The sequence below is a fragment of the Pongo abelii genome, chromosome 5 (genome assembly GCF_028885655.2).
Source record: "Pongo abelii isolate AG06213 chromosome 5, NHGRI_mPonAbe1-v2.0_pri, whole genome shotgun sequence".
In the NCBI taxonomy this organism is placed as follows: Eukaryota; Metazoa; Chordata; class Mammalia; order Primates; family Hominidae; genus Pongo; species Pongo abelii.
The window spans coordinates 2090125-2108215 of NC_071990.2; the positions used below are offsets into that span (position 1 = coordinate 2090125).

At 44.1% G+C, this 18091-nt stretch overlaps 1 protein-coding gene and 1 long non-coding RNA gene across 7 annotated transcripts in view; one reads left to right on the forward strand and one right to left on the reverse strand.

Annotated features, from left to right (window-relative positions):
• The window catches only part of GMDS (GDP-mannose 4,6-dehydratase), a 622616-nt gene extending 605532 nt beyond the window's left edge, over nucleotides 1–17084 (reverse strand). The window contains exon 1 of the mRNA XM_002816345.6: nucleotides 16706–17084. Coding sequence (XP_002816391.1) covers nucleotides 16706–16807 — 102 coding nt within the window. The 5' untranslated portion in view covers nucleotides 16808–17084. The remainder of the gene's footprint in view (nucleotides 1–16705) is intronic.
• A 30-nt stretch (nucleotides 17085–17114) lies between these two features.
• The window catches only part of LOC103890802 (uncharacterized), a 234787-nt gene continuing 233810 nt past the window's right edge, over nucleotides 17115–18091 (forward strand). For 3 of the 6 annotated variants that reach the window (XR_010140548.1, XR_010140551.1, XR_010140550.1), the window contains exon 1: nucleotides 17115–17318. This is a non-coding gene — a long non-coding RNA (uncharacterized LOC103890802). The remainder of the gene's footprint in view (nucleotides 17319–18091) is intronic. The other 3 variants (XR_010140547.1, XR_010140549.1, XR_010140546.1) reach the window with 2 other exon arrangements.

Genomic DNA, 18091 nt, shown 5'->3' on the forward strand with positions numbered 1-18091 from the left:
AGCTTGGTGAGCTTTGGAACTGGTGGTACGAACTGATCCAAAGGGTGTGCTTTAACAAATCCTTCCAAAGAAAACTTGGAAATCAGCTATTTAAACTTGGAGTCCACTTCTCTGTAGGAAGGGCATTCACTTGAACACAAATTTAGTTCCTGCACCATAATGTGCAGTGTTAAGAGTAACTCTGAATAATGCATTTGCTGCATGGAATAGCTTTCTCAGTACAACTGTGTAGTATTGTAGAGCTCCCTTTTTGCCCCTGGAATTAGCCCCAATACCCCCTGTTGACAGCTTCAACAAGTGGGGTCCAGGTATGACATCTGAGAAGCGAGTAAAATAAGGCTCCAGTCGACAATGGGGCAATGGAAGTGGCCAGGCAGCCAGGCTCTGGGCAGCAACCACACCAGAGGCTAGCTCCTGGAGGCAAACTCTATGATTGATGTGATGAAGTGGGGAAAGGGAAGGGGAAGCAGACAGGAAGAGCAAGAGTCCCTGAAGCAAACTTCTAGTGGTGGGGGTCTCCGGTGGCTCCACTTTTCCCCAGGGCTTCACTGCAGATGGGGTGAGAGAGGGCATCAGCCAATCACTGTCCAGAGGTAGGACACTGCCTGCATCCAGTCTGGTATACAAGAAAAACCAAAGTGATCCTCCAGGATAACAATGTTCTCATTTCCAGAAGATCATTACGCAAGGCACTTTCTTTCGTCCTAGTACAGATAAGGGTGGTTCAAAAAGACTCAGAAGTTTGCCCATGGGCTGTGCATGGTGATTCATGCCTGTAATCTCAGCACTCTGGGAGGCCAAGATAGGAGAATCACTTGAGCCCAGGAGTTCAAGACCAGTCTGGGCAACATAGAGAGACCCTGTTTCTATAAAAAAAAAAAAAAAAAAATACAAAAATGAGTCACGTGTGGTGGCACACACCTGTGATCCTAGCTACTCAGAAGGCTGGGGTGGGAGGATTAGTTGACCCCAGCATGTCCAGGCTGCGGTAAGCAAAGATCATGCCACTGCACTCCAGCCTGGGCAAGAGCAAGACAAAAAAAAGTAAATTTGCCTGTGACACCCAGTGAGTACTGAGGTCAGGAATCAAACTCATGTTCATCTTTCTCTCCTCTCCCTTTACAGATTTATCTTAATTCCAAGGCCAGAATTCAGGTACCAGAAATGGGTACTTTGCCCAGATCATCTCTGACAAAAATATTTGCCTATTAACACAATCTTACTACAACTAAATAGAAAACAAAAACTGTTGACCTATAAGATAAATGAATCTTTCAAAGCATTATTTGATTGCTCTGCCTGAAGAATACTAAATTGTAACCCAGTCATCCAGCATGAGCCTCTACCTGTAAACCTCGAAGGCTTATTCCTGCCTAGAGCCCCAGGGAAGCAGCTTCCGCCTCCACATTCCAAGCTGCTAGGAAAACAACAATGCTGCCTCTTCCACTGCAGGCTTTGCGAGACTCCTCTGAAGACTCCCCTCCAGAGTCCACAGTTGACTTCCTCCTCAGAGTCCCACCACAGGATTAATTCCTGAAATCTTTCCCAAATCCAAATGTTAAGCATTATCTACATTAGTCAATGTCCTACTAAAAGTTTCCATTATACATACTATAAATTTTGACTGAGGAAAACTAAAAATCTAGACGCTTTTATTATCTACGTATATTTACATCTATTTCCTGAAACGTATATTTAAAGAGAAGAAAAACCACAGTCCCTAAAGGTTAAGTGATCTCCATTCTTCAAAGACCTAAGCAGTAATCTCAGGTTTCCTGGACCCATCCCTAAGCCCTCCACTAACAGCGATGTCCTATATAGAGAATCTGCTAAGATTTCTAGTTGGGCTCCCAATTATTTCCCTGGCCTAGATAAAATACTTCCTTTTTTTAGCAACTAAAATGAAATTTTCCGTAGTAACAATCTGGCAATAGTATAAACTTTTGGTAATGCTTAAATAGGTTAAAAACTATATGTTCAAACAGTAAATATTAAAAGACAACTCAATGGAAAGAAAATACTATATAAATTTAAATAATTTGAACTTACTAAATTAGTCAAAATAGCGAAATTGATAAGGGATAAAATTAAAAACCACTGTTGTCCACAAAAAAGCTGAAAGTAAAAAAAGAGGGACTTCAATACTCGGTCAACTCTTCTAGTTCTCCTTTTCAAGGTTTATATTTAAGTGTAGAAAAGCAAAACTTTACAAAAATCTACTATGTATTATTACTTCCCCTCAAAAACAACCCCCAAAACCTTCCCATCCACCTTGAGAAATTCACTTAATGCATTTAGCATTCTCCCCCCACCCCACCCCGCTGATCCTTCCCCTAATACCCAGGGTTGACCAACTCACAAAGCCAGCAGGATGCCTAAGTCAACATTATAAGGATGGGGGACAAGAAAGAGTGCCTGGTCAAAACAACAAGATCAGTCACCACCCAGAAGCTCCCCAAAACTTGATTTCGGTTTCAAGTTCCCAAGTTAAACCTGAAACAACACAATGATGATTTGAATATTCCTTCCAAGCACACTCAGAGACTAGGGAGAGCTGCAGAAACAGAGCTGTAAGGATTCCCTGGGGATCTTGACTCCTAAGTTCTGCTACTATATTCTTTGTGAGGCATGAAAAGTGCCCAAGGGCCAGGAACAGTGGCTCACACCTGTTATCCCAGCAGTTTAGGAGGCCCAAGGTGGGCGGATGGCTCACAAGTTTGAGATCAGACTGGGCAACATGGCAAAACCCCATTTCTACAAAAAGAAAAATACAAAAAGTAGCCAGATATGGTAGAGCCCACTCAAAGTCGCAGGTACTCAGAGGGCTGAGGTGGGAGGATGGCTTGAGCCCAGGAGGCGGAGGTTGCAGTGAGCTGAGATGGCTCCACTGCTTTTCAGCCTGGGCAATAGAGCCAGACCTTGTCTCCAAAAAAAAAAAAAAAAAGCCTAAGGAATTTGCCCAGCATGCCCAAGGAAGTGGTTAAAATGAAATCTGAAACAACCAACAAACGAATGCTCACCAAGCACCTTTTATGGTGCTCAATATCAAACGGGTACCAGGAAGGTTGAAGTATTATAAAGTACAGTAACTCCAAATTCTTCCAGACAGTCCTGGTTTCCAACATTCAGTTCCACTCTAGATCATTTATATATGAGATAATGTATGTCCTACCTTGGAGTCAAGAAAAAAAATAGTCACCACAGGTTTAAGACATGATCCCTAATCCCCAAGAAGTTCATATTTCGGTTCTGAGCAAATGAAATCAGATAAATGAAATTGTTTTTCATTTCAGAATCTGAACAAATGAAATTGGACAAATGAAATTTCTTTTATAGTATTCAATAGGTGGTTCCCAAATGTACTGTATGGACTAATGCCAATCCATGACACATTTTTAACCTGTTCTTTAGCAAAATGAAAAAAATGGAAATGAGAAAAAGTAGTTCACATAGTCAAAAGTATATAATTTGGTGAGTGTTCTTTATTCTGGGAGCATGTTCTTCTTATATTTTGGTGTGTAAAACGGGGTTTTTTTAATTACTGTGATATCAGATAGCAATTTGTTATTCCTAAGATTCTTACTTTCAAAATAACCTAGCCGCCATATATCAATCTCAGGTTTTTACCAGTCTATGTAAAATCTAAAACTCCATGAGCTACTGACATTGAGAATTTTTACGCATTCATTCTCCTAGACCCCAAAAGGGGGTACAACAAACATCTTATCCTCAATTCCTGATGCCACTTTTGAAACATCAAACCATAACAATCTTTGTTTGTCAGTGCTTATAGCCCATGAAATTTACTCACACCACTCCAATCAAAATCACAACCTCACTGGTGTGATCTACCACTCACATCCACTTTCACGTTTCTTAGAAGACTTCAAAACTGGTTTGTCATCTCTCTGTCCACCATCATATATATCATCATTTTCTATCGTTGTTCAGGTAGGAGGCCACAAAAACCAATCGGCAGTTAATTGAATCAGAAATCTATGAAAGCTACAGTGCAGACTGAAGAAGATGACTGAGAGGCTTCATAATGAGGAACAGCACCCAAAATCACACTGCGGAACAGCTCCCAGAGAACAGCACTGCAGTGACAGAGACGGCACCGCTGAAGCACCAGCACCAGTACAGGACTGGATGCTCATGCCTATCTCAGGCCTCCAGATGCCCGCGACCTTCTCCCCTTCAGCCTCTTCCATAACCACACTACTCCTTTCCTCCATCGGCTTCTCCCCTGACTGCATAGAAGCCCATTTCCCCTCCAACACGAAAAAAAACCTTTCCCAGATCTAAGGCAAAGGGAAAAACACGCAAGACAGAATGTAAATTTGTGCTGCCAGGGGCTGGGAAGGGAGGGGATGGGGAGTGACTGATTAGTGGGTATGGGCTCTCCTTCTGGAGTGATGAAAAAGTGTTCTGGAACTAGAGTGGTAAAGATGGCACAACCTCGTAAATGTACCAAATGTCAGTAATGATAAATTGTATGTTACATGTTATCACCAAAACAACAAAAACATCTCTGGCCTCCCTCAGATTCCACGATATTACTCAGTACTTTTGTTCTCTCTCCTCTCCCCTCCCTCCCTAGCTTCCTTCTCTTCCAAGCCTGAAATGCAAACATTTTCCTCCTTCTCACTCTCATCCTTCTGTCTCCACATTCTCTCATTTGGAGATATCATCCATGATCAGTAGCAATTCTACTATCCACCCTAAGGAAGAGAGCTCTACAGCAAGTCTTAGAAAACTTTTTCAGTGAAGAGCCAGACAGTAAACATTTGAAGCTTTCAAAGTCACACGGTCTCTGTTGCAGCTATTTAACTCTATGTGGAAGCAGCCAGAAATAATAAGTAAACAGGTGTTCTATGCTCTAACAAACCTTTATTTACAAAAACAGGGCTGGCCGTGGTGGCTCACACCTGTAATCCCAGCACTTTGAGAGGCCGAGGTGGGCAGATCACTTGAGGTCAGGAGTTCTAGACCAGCCTGGCCAACATGGAGAAACCCCAATTCTACTAAAAATACAAAAATTAGCCAGGCATGGTGGCAGGCACCTGTAGTCCCAGCTACTCAGGAGGCTGAGGGATGAGAGTCTCTTGAACCCGGTGGGGGGGCCGAAGTTGCAATGGGCAGAGATCGCGCCACTGCACTCCAGCCTGGACAACAGAGGGAGACTCCATCTCGAAAAACAAAAACAAAAACAAAAACAGGAGGCAGCTGGACTTGGTCCAGGGGATACAGTTTGTCGATCCTGCTCTAAAGTATGATACACTGCACATCTACATTCCCATTCCTTCTTATATGCAGTATATTTCCTCCAGGATTTCTGAGGAGGTATGAACTCCAGATGTCATTCAACAAATATCTATTGAGAGCCCACCATATTCCAGACACTGCACTAGGGATACAGCAGTAAAATACAGTCTTATCCTCATGGATTTACACAAACTGAATGTCACTGGTATCAACCATAAAAATAAACACAACAAACAAAACAAAAACCCTTACTTCTCCTGACTTTCCTAATCCAACAATCCAATCAGTAGCTAAGTCCTTTTATTCTCTTCTCACAGCTTTCTTATTCCTTCCTATCCATCATACATGAGGCGTCACCAAGAACAAACATTCCTTGTATACAAAAAGCAGACTCTCTTAAATAAAATATGCAGATTTCTAGATATTTGAATGATAATATCAAAATTCATGAAAATCAAAACAAGATCCTACCGGGAGGCCAAGGCAGGCAGACCACCTGAGGCCGGGAGTTCGAGACCAGCCTGGTCAACGTGGTGAAACCCCGTCTCTACTGAAAATACAAAAAATTAGCTGGGCATGGTAGCGGGTGCCTGTAATCCCAGCTACTCAGGAGGCTGAAGCAGGAGAATCACTTGAACCTGGGAGGCGGAGGTTGCAGTGAGCCGAAATTGTACCACTGCACTCCAGCCTGGGCAACAAGAGTGAAACTCCGTATCAAAAAAAATAAAAATAAAAAAATCCTAGCAAACTTACAAGATTTGAAAAGACATAAATTTTCTGATCTCGAGGGCAGGCCCTATTAGCATATGGTAGACACTAGAGAAACATTCTCGAAAATGATAGGAGTAATCTCTAAATGAAGGTATGAGAGTTTACATCAGGTACAATTTTAAAGCAAAAAAAGAGAAAGCATTGAAATTAATGCAAGAAGTTTACGGTCACTCAGTGAGTAAATTAAAAAGTGAGGACCTGTAATCCCAGCACTCTGGGAGGCCGAGGTGGGAGGATCACCTGAGGTCCAGAGTTCAAGACCAGTCTGACCAACATGGAGAAACCCCGTCTCTACTAAAAATACAAAATTAGCCGGGCGTGGTGGCACATGCCTGTAATCCCAGGTACTCTGGAGGCTGAGGCAGGAGAATCACTTGAACCTGGGAGGTGGAGGTTGCTGTGAGCCGAGATTGTGCCATTGCACTCCAGCCTGGGCAACAAGAGCAAAACTCCATCTCAAAAAAAGAAGAAAAAACAAGTGATGATAGTGTACACAAAGGGGCCACATAAGGAAGGGAAGGTTTTAGCCAACAGAGTTAGAATCATCCCCTTAGGGGTGATGGGGAAGCAGGCATATTCTTCTTCAGGGCTGGACAAATGTCCTTCTGAGCTAGACTTCTTCAGGCAAACTGAGACTAATCTATCATATTAAACTTACTAAACATTTCAACAAAACCAAACCTACTATACTTCCCATGCCTATACATACAGGGAAATATAAAATGTCTCCCCCAGGGACGATGCCTAATTCATTCCATACTAAGCACCCAAATCCAGGTCTTATCATTTTGTTCTTCAAGCAAAAAGAAAACAAATGCAAAGCTGGAGCTCCCCATAGTCTGCATGGAGAAATAAGAGGAAAACTGGGGCCAGGCACAGTGGCTGACACCTGTAACACCAGCACTTGGAGAGGCTGAGATGGCAGAATTGCTTGAGCCTAGGAGTTTGAAACCAGCCTGAGCAGCACGGCAAGACCTCATCTTAACAACAACAAAAAAAAAAATACAAAAATTAGCCAGGCATAGTGGTGCACATCTGTGATCCCAGCTTCTCGGGAGGCTGAGGCCAAAGGATCACTTGAGCCCAGGAGGTTGAGGCTCCAGAGATCTGTGTTTGCACTGCTGCACTCCAGCCTGAGCAAGATCCTGTCTGGAAAATAAAAAAAAAAATTTTTAAATAAGAAAAAAAAAAAGAGGAAAACTGGTCTGTGTTGTCAATCTGGTAAGTTTCAGGAACAAGGCAAACAAATGGTGTTGGGAGCCAGTTCTCTATGGGTCTCTCCAGTTTCCGCATGTCTTATGAGCAGATTGCACTGACAGCGTTTATTGGCTACTATCTTTCCTGTACAGGACATCTGTAGATAGCATTTTAAGATAGCAATAGTGTTTCTCTCTGGAGCAGATGGAAGATTTGTTTGCTATGCAGAATAATAAAAATAATGTCTCCCTCAAAGCAAAGGCTGGGCAGGACTATTAGTTCCCTTACAAAAAATTGGGGTTTCCCAATCTCAGATTTTCTCAACTGTGGTGCATACCCACTGCATGGGCAACATCCACCTAGACCCACCCAGCCACCGTGTTGCCCACATGGTCTTTGAGGGGCAAGAAAGTACTATACAAACAGAGCTGTCACAAAAATGAAGTTCATACTGCCTGCTGACCCAGGAGTGCTGTGTCTTCTGCCATCATCCGTGGAATTTTAGGAAGCTAACTTGTTAGCCTGCAAGTAAGGTAAAATCTCAGGCCTCCCACAATTCTTGACAAACAGGGTTTCTGCTGTCTTTCTCCTTGACTGGGTTTACTCCAACAGGCATATATGCCACACTTGCATTTTCTCCTGCAGGTCTCTTGCAACAAAGCTTCCATTTTGAAGGATTCCACTGTAAACTACAATAAATATGTTTATCAATATTGATCACCAAAAAATACTACTAGTATCTGCATATACTTGCAAAATTCCAATTCATCATTTTTAAAGAACAGATGTAAAAATATACTTCGAATAAAGCAATACTAAAAATCTAACTTCTTTTGTGAAAAGTTATAGAAATACAGTACCCTTCTAAGAAACATAGAAAAATCATGTTTTGATTTTAAAAGATTTCTAAAAGTGCCAATTAGAGGCTTTTTCACTCAGCATTAAGGAACATATTTTTGTTAAACATGATCAAGCAATTCATTTCACATTACAATCAAACTCAATGCTCAAGCATAATATATATATAATACAACCAGGCTTTGGTGGTTCATTTTCCCAAGTGTAATTAGGCGGTATAAAGAAATACTTTCTATAAATCCCTAGTAAATACCTTTATTTTTTCACTCTTAAGTTTAAAAGAACTTAGTATGAAGATCTGAGAAAGGATTCCCCTAAAATCACACGTGGTAAATTGTTTAAAAGGCACAGTTTGAACAGTCTGAAACAAATGAAGTAAATACCCTTCAGCCAAGAACGTCACTGCATATAAAATCATCCAACCTCAAGTCTATGTAACTCAATTCTACATAAGTAAATGCCAAAATAATATCCTGGAAAGCTGAGTCATTTCAATGAGTAAATTTATATAAACAATTGGGTTACTACTTATGGTAAGTCACAAGATTTTGGCAGGAAAATTGCTTACTGGCTTGCCAAAGACTAGGTTTGGCACATTGGTACCCCACTGCCAAGAACATTACTGATAATCAGCTTTCTATCCTACAGGATTACCTTTCAGACATGTTTTACTCACTCATTTCCTATGTATTAAGCTTATATAGGAATGGTTAATGCAATTGCGCACCTTACTTCTGGAAGTGTGGGATTCCCAAAATTCCTCAAGAAAGGAAGAAAAGCATGAGAAATTGTAAATTGGAAGGACCTTTTTTTTTTTTTTCTGAGACAAAGTCTCGCTCTGTCACCCAGGCTGGAGTACAGTGGTACGATCTCGGCTCACTGCAAGCTCTGCCTCCCGGGTTCAAGCGATTCTCCTGCCTCAGCCTCCTGAGTACCTGAGATTCCAGGCACCCACCACCATGCCAGGCTAATTTTTGTATTTTTAGTAGAGATGGGGTTTCTCCACATTGGCCAGGGTAGTCTTGAACTCCTGGCCTCAGGTGATCTACCCACCTTGGCCTCCCAAAGTGTTGAGATTACAGGCATGAGCCACCACGCCCCGCTTGGAAGTATCTTTAACATCAGGAAATGCAAATAATCAACAAATAAATAAAGGAGAAAGAAAGGAGAAAACTGAAATATACTAAGAATAGCCTGGTTAACATCAATCATGAAACTAAAGGGAAAGTGTTAGTTTTGATGCCTTCTAAGTAAGAGCTACAGAAAGTTCTGGGAGACAGGGAAGAAGACTGGCTAAAGGTACAGTACAGCACAGCAGCATGGCCACCTTTAGGACTTGCCCACTCTACAGCAGCCACCTCTGAGCACTTTTAAGTCATTTTTAAGACAAAGAGGCCAGGTGCAGTGGCTCACACCTGTATTATCAGCACTTGGGAGGCCAAGACCAGAGGATTGCTTGAGGCCAGGAGTTCAAGGCTAGCCTGATCAGCTGGTGAGATCCTGTCTCTACAAAAAAAAAAAAAAAAATAGTAAAAAATCAGTCAGGCTTGGTGGCAGCTACCAGGGAGGCTGAGGCTGGAGGATCACCTGAGCCCAGGAGTTCAAGGCTGCAGTGAGCTATGACTGCACCACTGCACTTCAAACTCCAGTGGAACAAAACAATTCACTGTCTTCCCCCAGAAAACTGATTTTCCTTCCCAGTCATTGCGTTTCTGGCCATACTATTACCATCCAACCTGTCGCCAAAATGCGTTTGCATCCTTGATCTCATTATCCTCATACTTTTACTATTTTCATTCATCCTACACACCCCTAACTGTATTCCCAAGCACTTATCCATCCTTCTCTCATTCCTTCCCATTGTGAGAACTTATACATAATAAATAAGAACTATCACTTCATAAACAATACATGCCAGGAACAGTGGTAGGCCTTATTATAATATAATCATCATTTGTAATCCACACATCAATTTGTGATGTGTGCATAATTAACTCCATTTTTCTACCCAAGAAAAACCCAAGAATTTAAAACTCCTTCCTCTATCCTAATTTCCCTGCTTTGATCATTACACATTACATACATGTACCAAAATATCACACATACCCCATAAATATGTACAATTATTATGTACCAGTTAAAAAAAAAATCGTTCCTCACCAAAAAGTCACTTCATTCATTTGATATGTCCTACAAAGATGGACAGCTCCAAGTTTTCACTCTATCCTTACAAATTCTGACAACATACAACTCATATGAATTTCTTCTTAGTTTACAAACTTAATTTCAAATTCAGAAAAAATTAATAGTTCATTGGTTTCATTTTTAAAAAAATTATCCTGGCCGGGCGCGGTGGCTCACGCCTATAATCCCAGCACTTTGGGAGGCCAAGGTGGGCAGATGACTTGAGGCCAAGAGTTCAAGACCAGCCTGGCCCACATGGCAAAACGCCAACTCTACTAAAAATACAAAAATTAGTTGGGCGAGGTAGCGCACGCCTGTAATCCCAGCTACTCAGGAGGCTGAGGCATAAGAATCACTTGAACGCGGGACAAGGAGGTTGCAGTGAGTGAGATCATACCACCATTGCACTCCAGCCTAGGCAACAGAGTAAGGCAACAGAGTAAGATTCTGTCTCACAAAAAAAAAAAAATCCAATTGGCTTTATGTCTAAAACTGAAATTACTACACTGCTTAAATATAAAGATAATTGTATAATTTCTCTATTGTACACATAATCCTAAATCAGCATGTAATCCAAACATCACACTACTGTAGACTAGGAGCAGACCTTAGATTCCTAAGAACAATCAGGTAACTCTTTCACTTAACAAGAAAAACACTCAAAAAATGTAAGGCTATACGATTAATTGGTATCAACACCCAACCTCTGATTCCCAGTCCAGAGCTCTTTCAATTAATCACATGTAACAGTCTTTGATAAAGCAGGACAGTACTCAAGACATCTCTCTCACCTCCAATTATGCCAGACCTTTTTTTTTTTTTTTTGAGATGGAGTCTTCCTCTGTCGCCCAGGCTGGAGTGCAGTGGCACGATCTCGGCTCACTGCAAGCTATGCTTCCCGGGTTCACCCCATTCTCCTGCCTGGGCCTCCCAAGCAGCTGGGACTATAGGCAGCCGCCCCCATGCCCAGCTAATTTTTTGTATTTTTAGTAGAGACGGGGTTTCACTATGTTAGCCAGGATGGTATCGATCTCCTGACCTCGTGATCCGGAGATTTGGGAGGCCTGCCTCAGCCTCCCAAAGTGCTGGGACCACAGGTGTGAGCCACCACGCCCAGCCCAACAATGCCAAACCTTTTATCCCAGGACTGCAAATCCCAGCAAGGAAGATTTAGAATGGAAGTCACTGCCTACAATCCTCTTATATGAGAAGATAAGACCAGCTCCCAGATCTGCTTTGCACAGTCTTGAAAGACTCACTGGACATTAAATCTGTTGGCCTCCCAGTACTTTATAGCCTTGTGGTTGATTCCAAATACTACAGAACTTTCTGCTTCTAGATAATAGATTCCCCCATGCAAAGCAAGGCTAAATAGTAATACCTCCCACATTCAACTTCCTTTCCTAAAAGTCAAGAAATCTTTTATTATTCTGTTAACACTGTGGAGGGAAGGTCCATTCCAGTAATGAGGCAAAGGCCACTACTATGTGCAGACTTATTTCCTATTTGATAAGAATTACTCTTCCAGCCTGGCAGAAAAGATAAGTGACTTACCCAAAGCCAGTGCAGTTCAGAAAGAGCTAAGCAGTAATTCAAACACCTGTGATCCCAGCTACTCAGCAGGCTAAGGCACGAGAATCACTTGAACCTGGAAGGTAGAGGTTGCAGTAAACCGAGGTCGCACCACTGCACTCCAGCCTGGACAACAGAGTAAGACTCTGTCTCAAAAAAAAAAAAAAGAAAAAGAAAAAGAAAACCACCTCATAGAAGCTCTCTGTTGCTTCAACAAATATACTTTGAACAAAATGTAATGCACTTTGAGCTGTACCTGGCACAAACTAAATGCTCAGTACTTGTTAATTATTTTAATCTACCATAATTATAACTATCACCATCATCATACCACTAGACTATCAATGTCATAAGGAAGATGGTAATTCAGTCTGTTGCATTTGCTGTTCAAAGTGCATTACTTGTAGAACTGGTAGAGAAAAGGGAAACAGATCAGAAAAATTTTTCAAATCTACAACCTGGTCATGTGATAGTGAAAGAAAATAGCGTTTTTCAGTAAAGAAAGCCAATGGTGCTGGGGAGCAATCACTTGCTAAAGAGGTTGGCACGGATAAAAGGGAGCCAGGTGCTAACAGTCAGAACAATGAGAAAAGACCCTGAAGGCATCTCAGACATCTCTGAGGCTGCCTCTCCCATCAGAGGCCCAGAGACCTAGGAGGACAGCATGGTTTGGGGAGACAGGCCCAGGGCACAGCTGGCCTGGAACACCTCAAGGAGTCCCAGAACATCCTACATGCTGCTCCAACACCCTGGCTGCTGCAGTCACAGAATGTCTACCCAGTGAGTGTACAACCATTGTATCTTGGAAAAAAATAATTCATTTTTGGTTTTACAGGCTCATAGCTAGAAGGAACTTGCTTTGAGTCTCAGACTTTGAACCTTTAAGTTGGAGCTGGAACAAGTTAAGAATTTTAGGGACTACTGGAATTGTATTTTGCATGAGAAGGATGATTGTATTTTGCATGTGAGAAGGACGAGATCTGGGGAGTCAGGGGTGGAATGCCATGGTTTGGATGTTTGACCCCTCCAAATCTCACACTGAAATTTAATCCCCAATGTTGGAGTGGGAACTAATAGGAGGTGTTTTGGTCATGGAAGCAGATCCCTCATGAAGGCTTGCTGCCATCCTCACAGTAATGAGTGACTCCTCACTCTATTAGCTCCCGCTAGAGCTGGTTGTTAAAAAGAGCCTGGCGCCCCACACCCCACCCTACCTCTTGCTTCCTCTCTCACCATGTAATCTCTGCATACACCAGCTCCATGAGTGGAAGCCTAAAGCTTTCAGCAGAAGCAGATGCTGGTGCCATGCTTCTTCTACAGCCTTCAGAACCATGAGCCAAATAAACCTCTTTTCTTTATAAATTACCCAGCCTCAGGTATTCCTTTATAGCAACACAAATGGATGAAGACAACTTTCATATCTTTATATCTGTAGCAGCATCAAAACAAGCCTTGGACACTGCAGACATGCAGTGAAGATGTGTTCCGCTAATGGAAAAAGTAAGTCAACAGTTTTGAAACCCCACTAGATGAAGGCATGTGGGAGGCAATAAGCTGAAAATGAGATTTCTATCTTAAAGTAGTTTATAATCTCAAGACCAAAGATACGTAAATTACTTATACAATCAACAGGGACTGCATACATGTAAATACAGAGGAAGTTCCTGGAACGGCTGCATTTGTCAGGATTAGGCTGAGAACACTGAGGCTCACGTTAAAAGGAATAAGAATTGTGAGGCCATTCAGCCACAAATAATTACTCCAAAGAGGTACAAGGCAACAGTATTGAAAAAACAGCAAGAACATCTCCAAGAGTGCAGTAAAGAACAGCATCATTAGCCAATGGGGGTGAGCTTTTAAGAGTGGCTGGCAGAGGGCCTGGAGACAGCAATGCAAAGCCAGAGCCGGAGCTTCTTTAAATCCTATTTAATAAGGTTCCCACTTTGGAAAAGGAGTGTGTCAAGAATCTATGGGAGGGGAAGGCTAGAATAAGAAGCCTGACAATACTCACTAGAGACACACAGCAGACAGGACACCCTGGCTGTCCGCACTATTCTCAAGCGGGAATTTGGGACAACCCATTTAAGAGCCCATCTTGGCACAAATGCCATGATAGCCCTAAGTGCCAGAGCAGTGGCATTTGAATCTGAAATCTCTTCTTAGAGTAAGACTATTTATTTCTCTCTGTCTCATAAGGCTTACCACAGTCTGTATAACAAAATGACTTACAGCAACTGCTGAGATCTGGGTTCAGATCTCAGTTCTGACACTCATTAGATGTACGACCTCAGGGAACATACTTAACCTTACTTAGCCAGGGATAAATGGGGATAATTATTATACCTGTCTCTTAGGTAGGGATATACAAAATGCTTAGCAGAGTGAATAGCTCAGTAAGTTCTCAGCCAGTATTATTAAGAAAACATACAATAAGGTATGGATTTTCAGACCTCTTGCATTAACACCACAGTGCTCCAGAGATCCTTGATACTCAAGTTGGGAGTCACTATCCTGGAATACAAATAAAAAACATAAAAGAGCAGTAAATTCCGTCTGCAAGTGTTTATGTGGTAGCTACAGAATTCAGCACTATGCTAGGGGTACAGAAGCCAATGCAACACCAAATGAGGAGACAATGCAGAGAGCAGATGCTGGAGGGAAGAAAGAAACACTGGGGCAGAGATTCAAACCAACCTGAAAGCCATGCAGGTGTTTTAAGTTGGAAATGAAATGAGGAACCAAAAAATTCCGGTCAGGAAGTGGTCTGCTGAGTGTGGTGCTTCAGGTAGACTCCCACGACAGGCTGCAGGACAAACTAGAGTGGGGGCCCACTTCCATACCTTCCTGGCCACTCAGTTCCAGCCAAATGACTGCTCTTAAAAGTCAAAATTAGGTTCCATTTCTAATCTGCACTGATTCATACTGCTGGTCATGTAAATTGGTATAGGCCACACCAACACAGCACATTAACATCTTAACTAATTTCCTGACAATACTAAAATAAAATCTCTACCTTCCAGAGATTAGGTAAACTTGGTAAACATTTGAGCTTCAGGTCCAGTCTGACAAAATGGAAAAAAGGGGATCATCTGCAGAAAGGTCCCAGCATTAGAAAACAAGGAGAAGGGGGAGGACAGTATGTAGGCCCTGACCTGTCTTACTGCCTCAATTCAAGGATTCAATTTCTCAACCTCAGATCCTCGCCCTCTTACTAGTTTTCAAACTCAGATCCACCTCTTACTAGTTTTCAAACTCTTGTCTATTATGATTACCTTAAGCAAAGCAAGATGCATGAATAACCAGCAGTAAATCAGGTATTCAATACTTGAAATTGTGGAATATTCTGTGACTGTGCAGCTGGCCAATTTCAACTTCTCCTTCTATTTTTTATTTATTTATTTATTTTTTTTTTTGAGGCAGGATCTCACTCTCTTGCCCCAGGCTGGAGTACAGTGGTGCCATCATTGCTTACTGCAGCAGCCTCAAACTCCTGGACTCAAGTGATCCTCCTGCCTCAGCCTCCTGAGTAGCTAGCACTGCAGGTGAGCACCAACATGCCTGCCTCATTTTTTTAATTTTTTTGTAGAGACAACGTCTCAATATGTTGCAAGGGTTGGTCTCAAACTCCTGGCCTCACCTCAAGCAATCCTCCCGCCTCTGCATACCGAAGTGCCTGAGATTTCAGGTATGAGCCGCTGCCTCCTCCCCACTTAGCCTTTTCTAACACTAGAGAACTTTGACAGTGGTTTCAATACCAACTGGACACTTCCCAGCGGTTTAACCTCAGGTAAATCAAACTCCCATGCCTCAGTTTCCACATCTATAGAGATAATAAAAGTACCTCCTCAAAGAGTTTGTTATGAGAACTAAATGAGTTAATATTAGTCAAGCGACTGGAACATAATAGACACAATATGTATTAGCCATTATCACCTTTATTTCAGTGTTATAGTGGCCACCACCCAGAGATACCCAGGAGCACACACATCACATTCTTTCTACAGCAGTATGTGGGCATGATGACTTCATGAGCACCGAATCTAAAACAGCACAGCTTGGTAAGGCACAGCGGTCGGATCCCACCTATTGCAACACCTCTGAGAGACGACTCTCACAAACCAGCCATGCTTAGCCTGAGACATTCCGAAGACCTCCTCTTGATTACCTTACTCGAGGAACTTATTCCTTTGGACATGGAACTAGCCGCACTTTTGGACCAGTGTGTCTCGGATACACTTCCAAATGTGTCAACCTTAATCTCAGAAGTTAGTGTGATTTTAAAAAGTTTTTTAAGTTCTTTTTCCTAAACATGTCCTAGTGGGTGACTCCACAGCATTACTTTCTTTCATGTTCTCTTTTCTATCTGGAAATCCGGTGATAGGGGACGAAACCAGCAAAGCACCCTTTTTCCTGCTTCCCAAACATTAGCAGGTAAGCGCCCCTTGAGCCGAGACACATCAAGAAGACCTCACCCGCAAGTTCACTGATCACCGGTTCTTTTCCCCTTCCGGCACTAGGAGCTGCGAAGCACGAAATGGGCTTGAAGGAAGAGAAGCTGCGGTCACCTGAGGGGCAGGTGAGAGGGGGCGGTCCTGCCCGGGTGTGAGCGCGACATCCCGCGCGGCACACACGCTCACAGCCCCCAGAGGAAGACCAGAGGCACTCGATGTATCCAGCACACCCCACACGCAACACACTAACTGCATCGTACCTTCCGTCCCACCTCCCGGCAGCAGACCCCTTCCGGGACGCCGAGAGGGCTGTTCCTGGAGACACCGCAGCCCGCGAGTAGCGGCGCGTAGGGAGAGCACGCGTGCCCAGGCTGCCTCGGCCGGCGCGCCCCCGCCCCCGCACTCACCTGGCCTGTGATACCGGTGATGAGCGCCACGTTCCTGGGCTTGCCCATCTCGCCGTCCCCGGAGCCCCGGGCGCTGGGGCAGCGTGCCGGTGCGTGTGCCATGTCCCGCGGCGGGCGTGCGGTCGGCGGCAGGGCGGAGCGCGGCAGAGGGCAGGCGCGGTGCCGGCAGGAACGCGGGGGTGTGCAGCACGAAGCGCCTCTCCAGGCTGCGGGCAGGGAGGAAGAGCGCACCGCGCGACCGGCCGCCACGGTCTGACAGGGGCGCACGGGAGGCCGTGCGGGGAGGGCCGGGGGCGGGCCGAGCCGGCCAAGGCGGGCCCGATGGGCCAAGCAGCGGGGCTGCGGCCTGACTGGCGCAGCGTCATTCGCGTCAGCCAGCGACGCTGTAGCAGGCCCCGCCCCTCCGCTGACGGCCACCGCGCGGGAGGGGCGGGGCCTGCCGCCGCCGCCGCCGCCTCAGGGAAGGGGAAGGAGGCCGCGGTTTCGCGTCCCGCCTCTAGCCTGGCTGGCCATGGGGGCCTGGACGCAGTGGCCTCCCGAATCCCCCAGGAATCTTAATGTCGCCAGAGGATGCTGGGAGGAACACTGAGCCGACCTCTCCGTTAGGCTGAAGGTCTGAATTTTCAAACCCAGGGGTCACAGGGCCGGGGTCATCGACTTTGATAAATAATTCCTGGAAACCTGTTGCAGTGCCCTTTGAAAAGCCTGGTTTATGATACCTGAAGGGCACTAGCGTTACAATGCCCCTAAACGGGGGTCACAGATGTGGGAGTGACTAACTGGGCTGGCTCTCGCTCTTTTGGCCTTTCCTGAGGCTCGGAACCAGTAACGAGGTTCCAAATAGCTGAATTCAAAGTTTTCTGTTCTGAGGACTGGCAGCGCCCAAGAAAGTCCCTAGCCCCACCCGTATGCGGCATAAGGCAATGTTGAAAAGACTGCCCGGGTCAATAAACCTGGACGTGGCAAATTTCAAAGAAAGTAATTCAAACACAGGTGGGGTCCTGGCTTATATCTGTTGGATTTGGCTGCCATTTGGCAGCTGCTCGTTGGACAGGGAGAGGAGAGGAGGTGCCTCAGAGCCGGGAGGACAGCAGGTGTGTGTGCCTATGCGCAGTTGGCTGCAATCCAGGACACAGACGGAAACTTCCCGGTCTCCGTTGCTCTGCTTCTCTGTCCATATTCCTCTCCCTAATCGATAACCTCAGATCATCATTTCAAATCACAGAGTTACTAGGGCTGTGCCCGATATAACATGCAAGAGTATGTATAGCAGACCTGGAACCCCAAAATCAGAAAAGCTCAGGATTACATTTAAAACTCCCTCTCCCGCTCCGCGAAGTCCGTTAGGAATATTTCTTAGCTTTATATAGACTGGTCTGGTTTCAC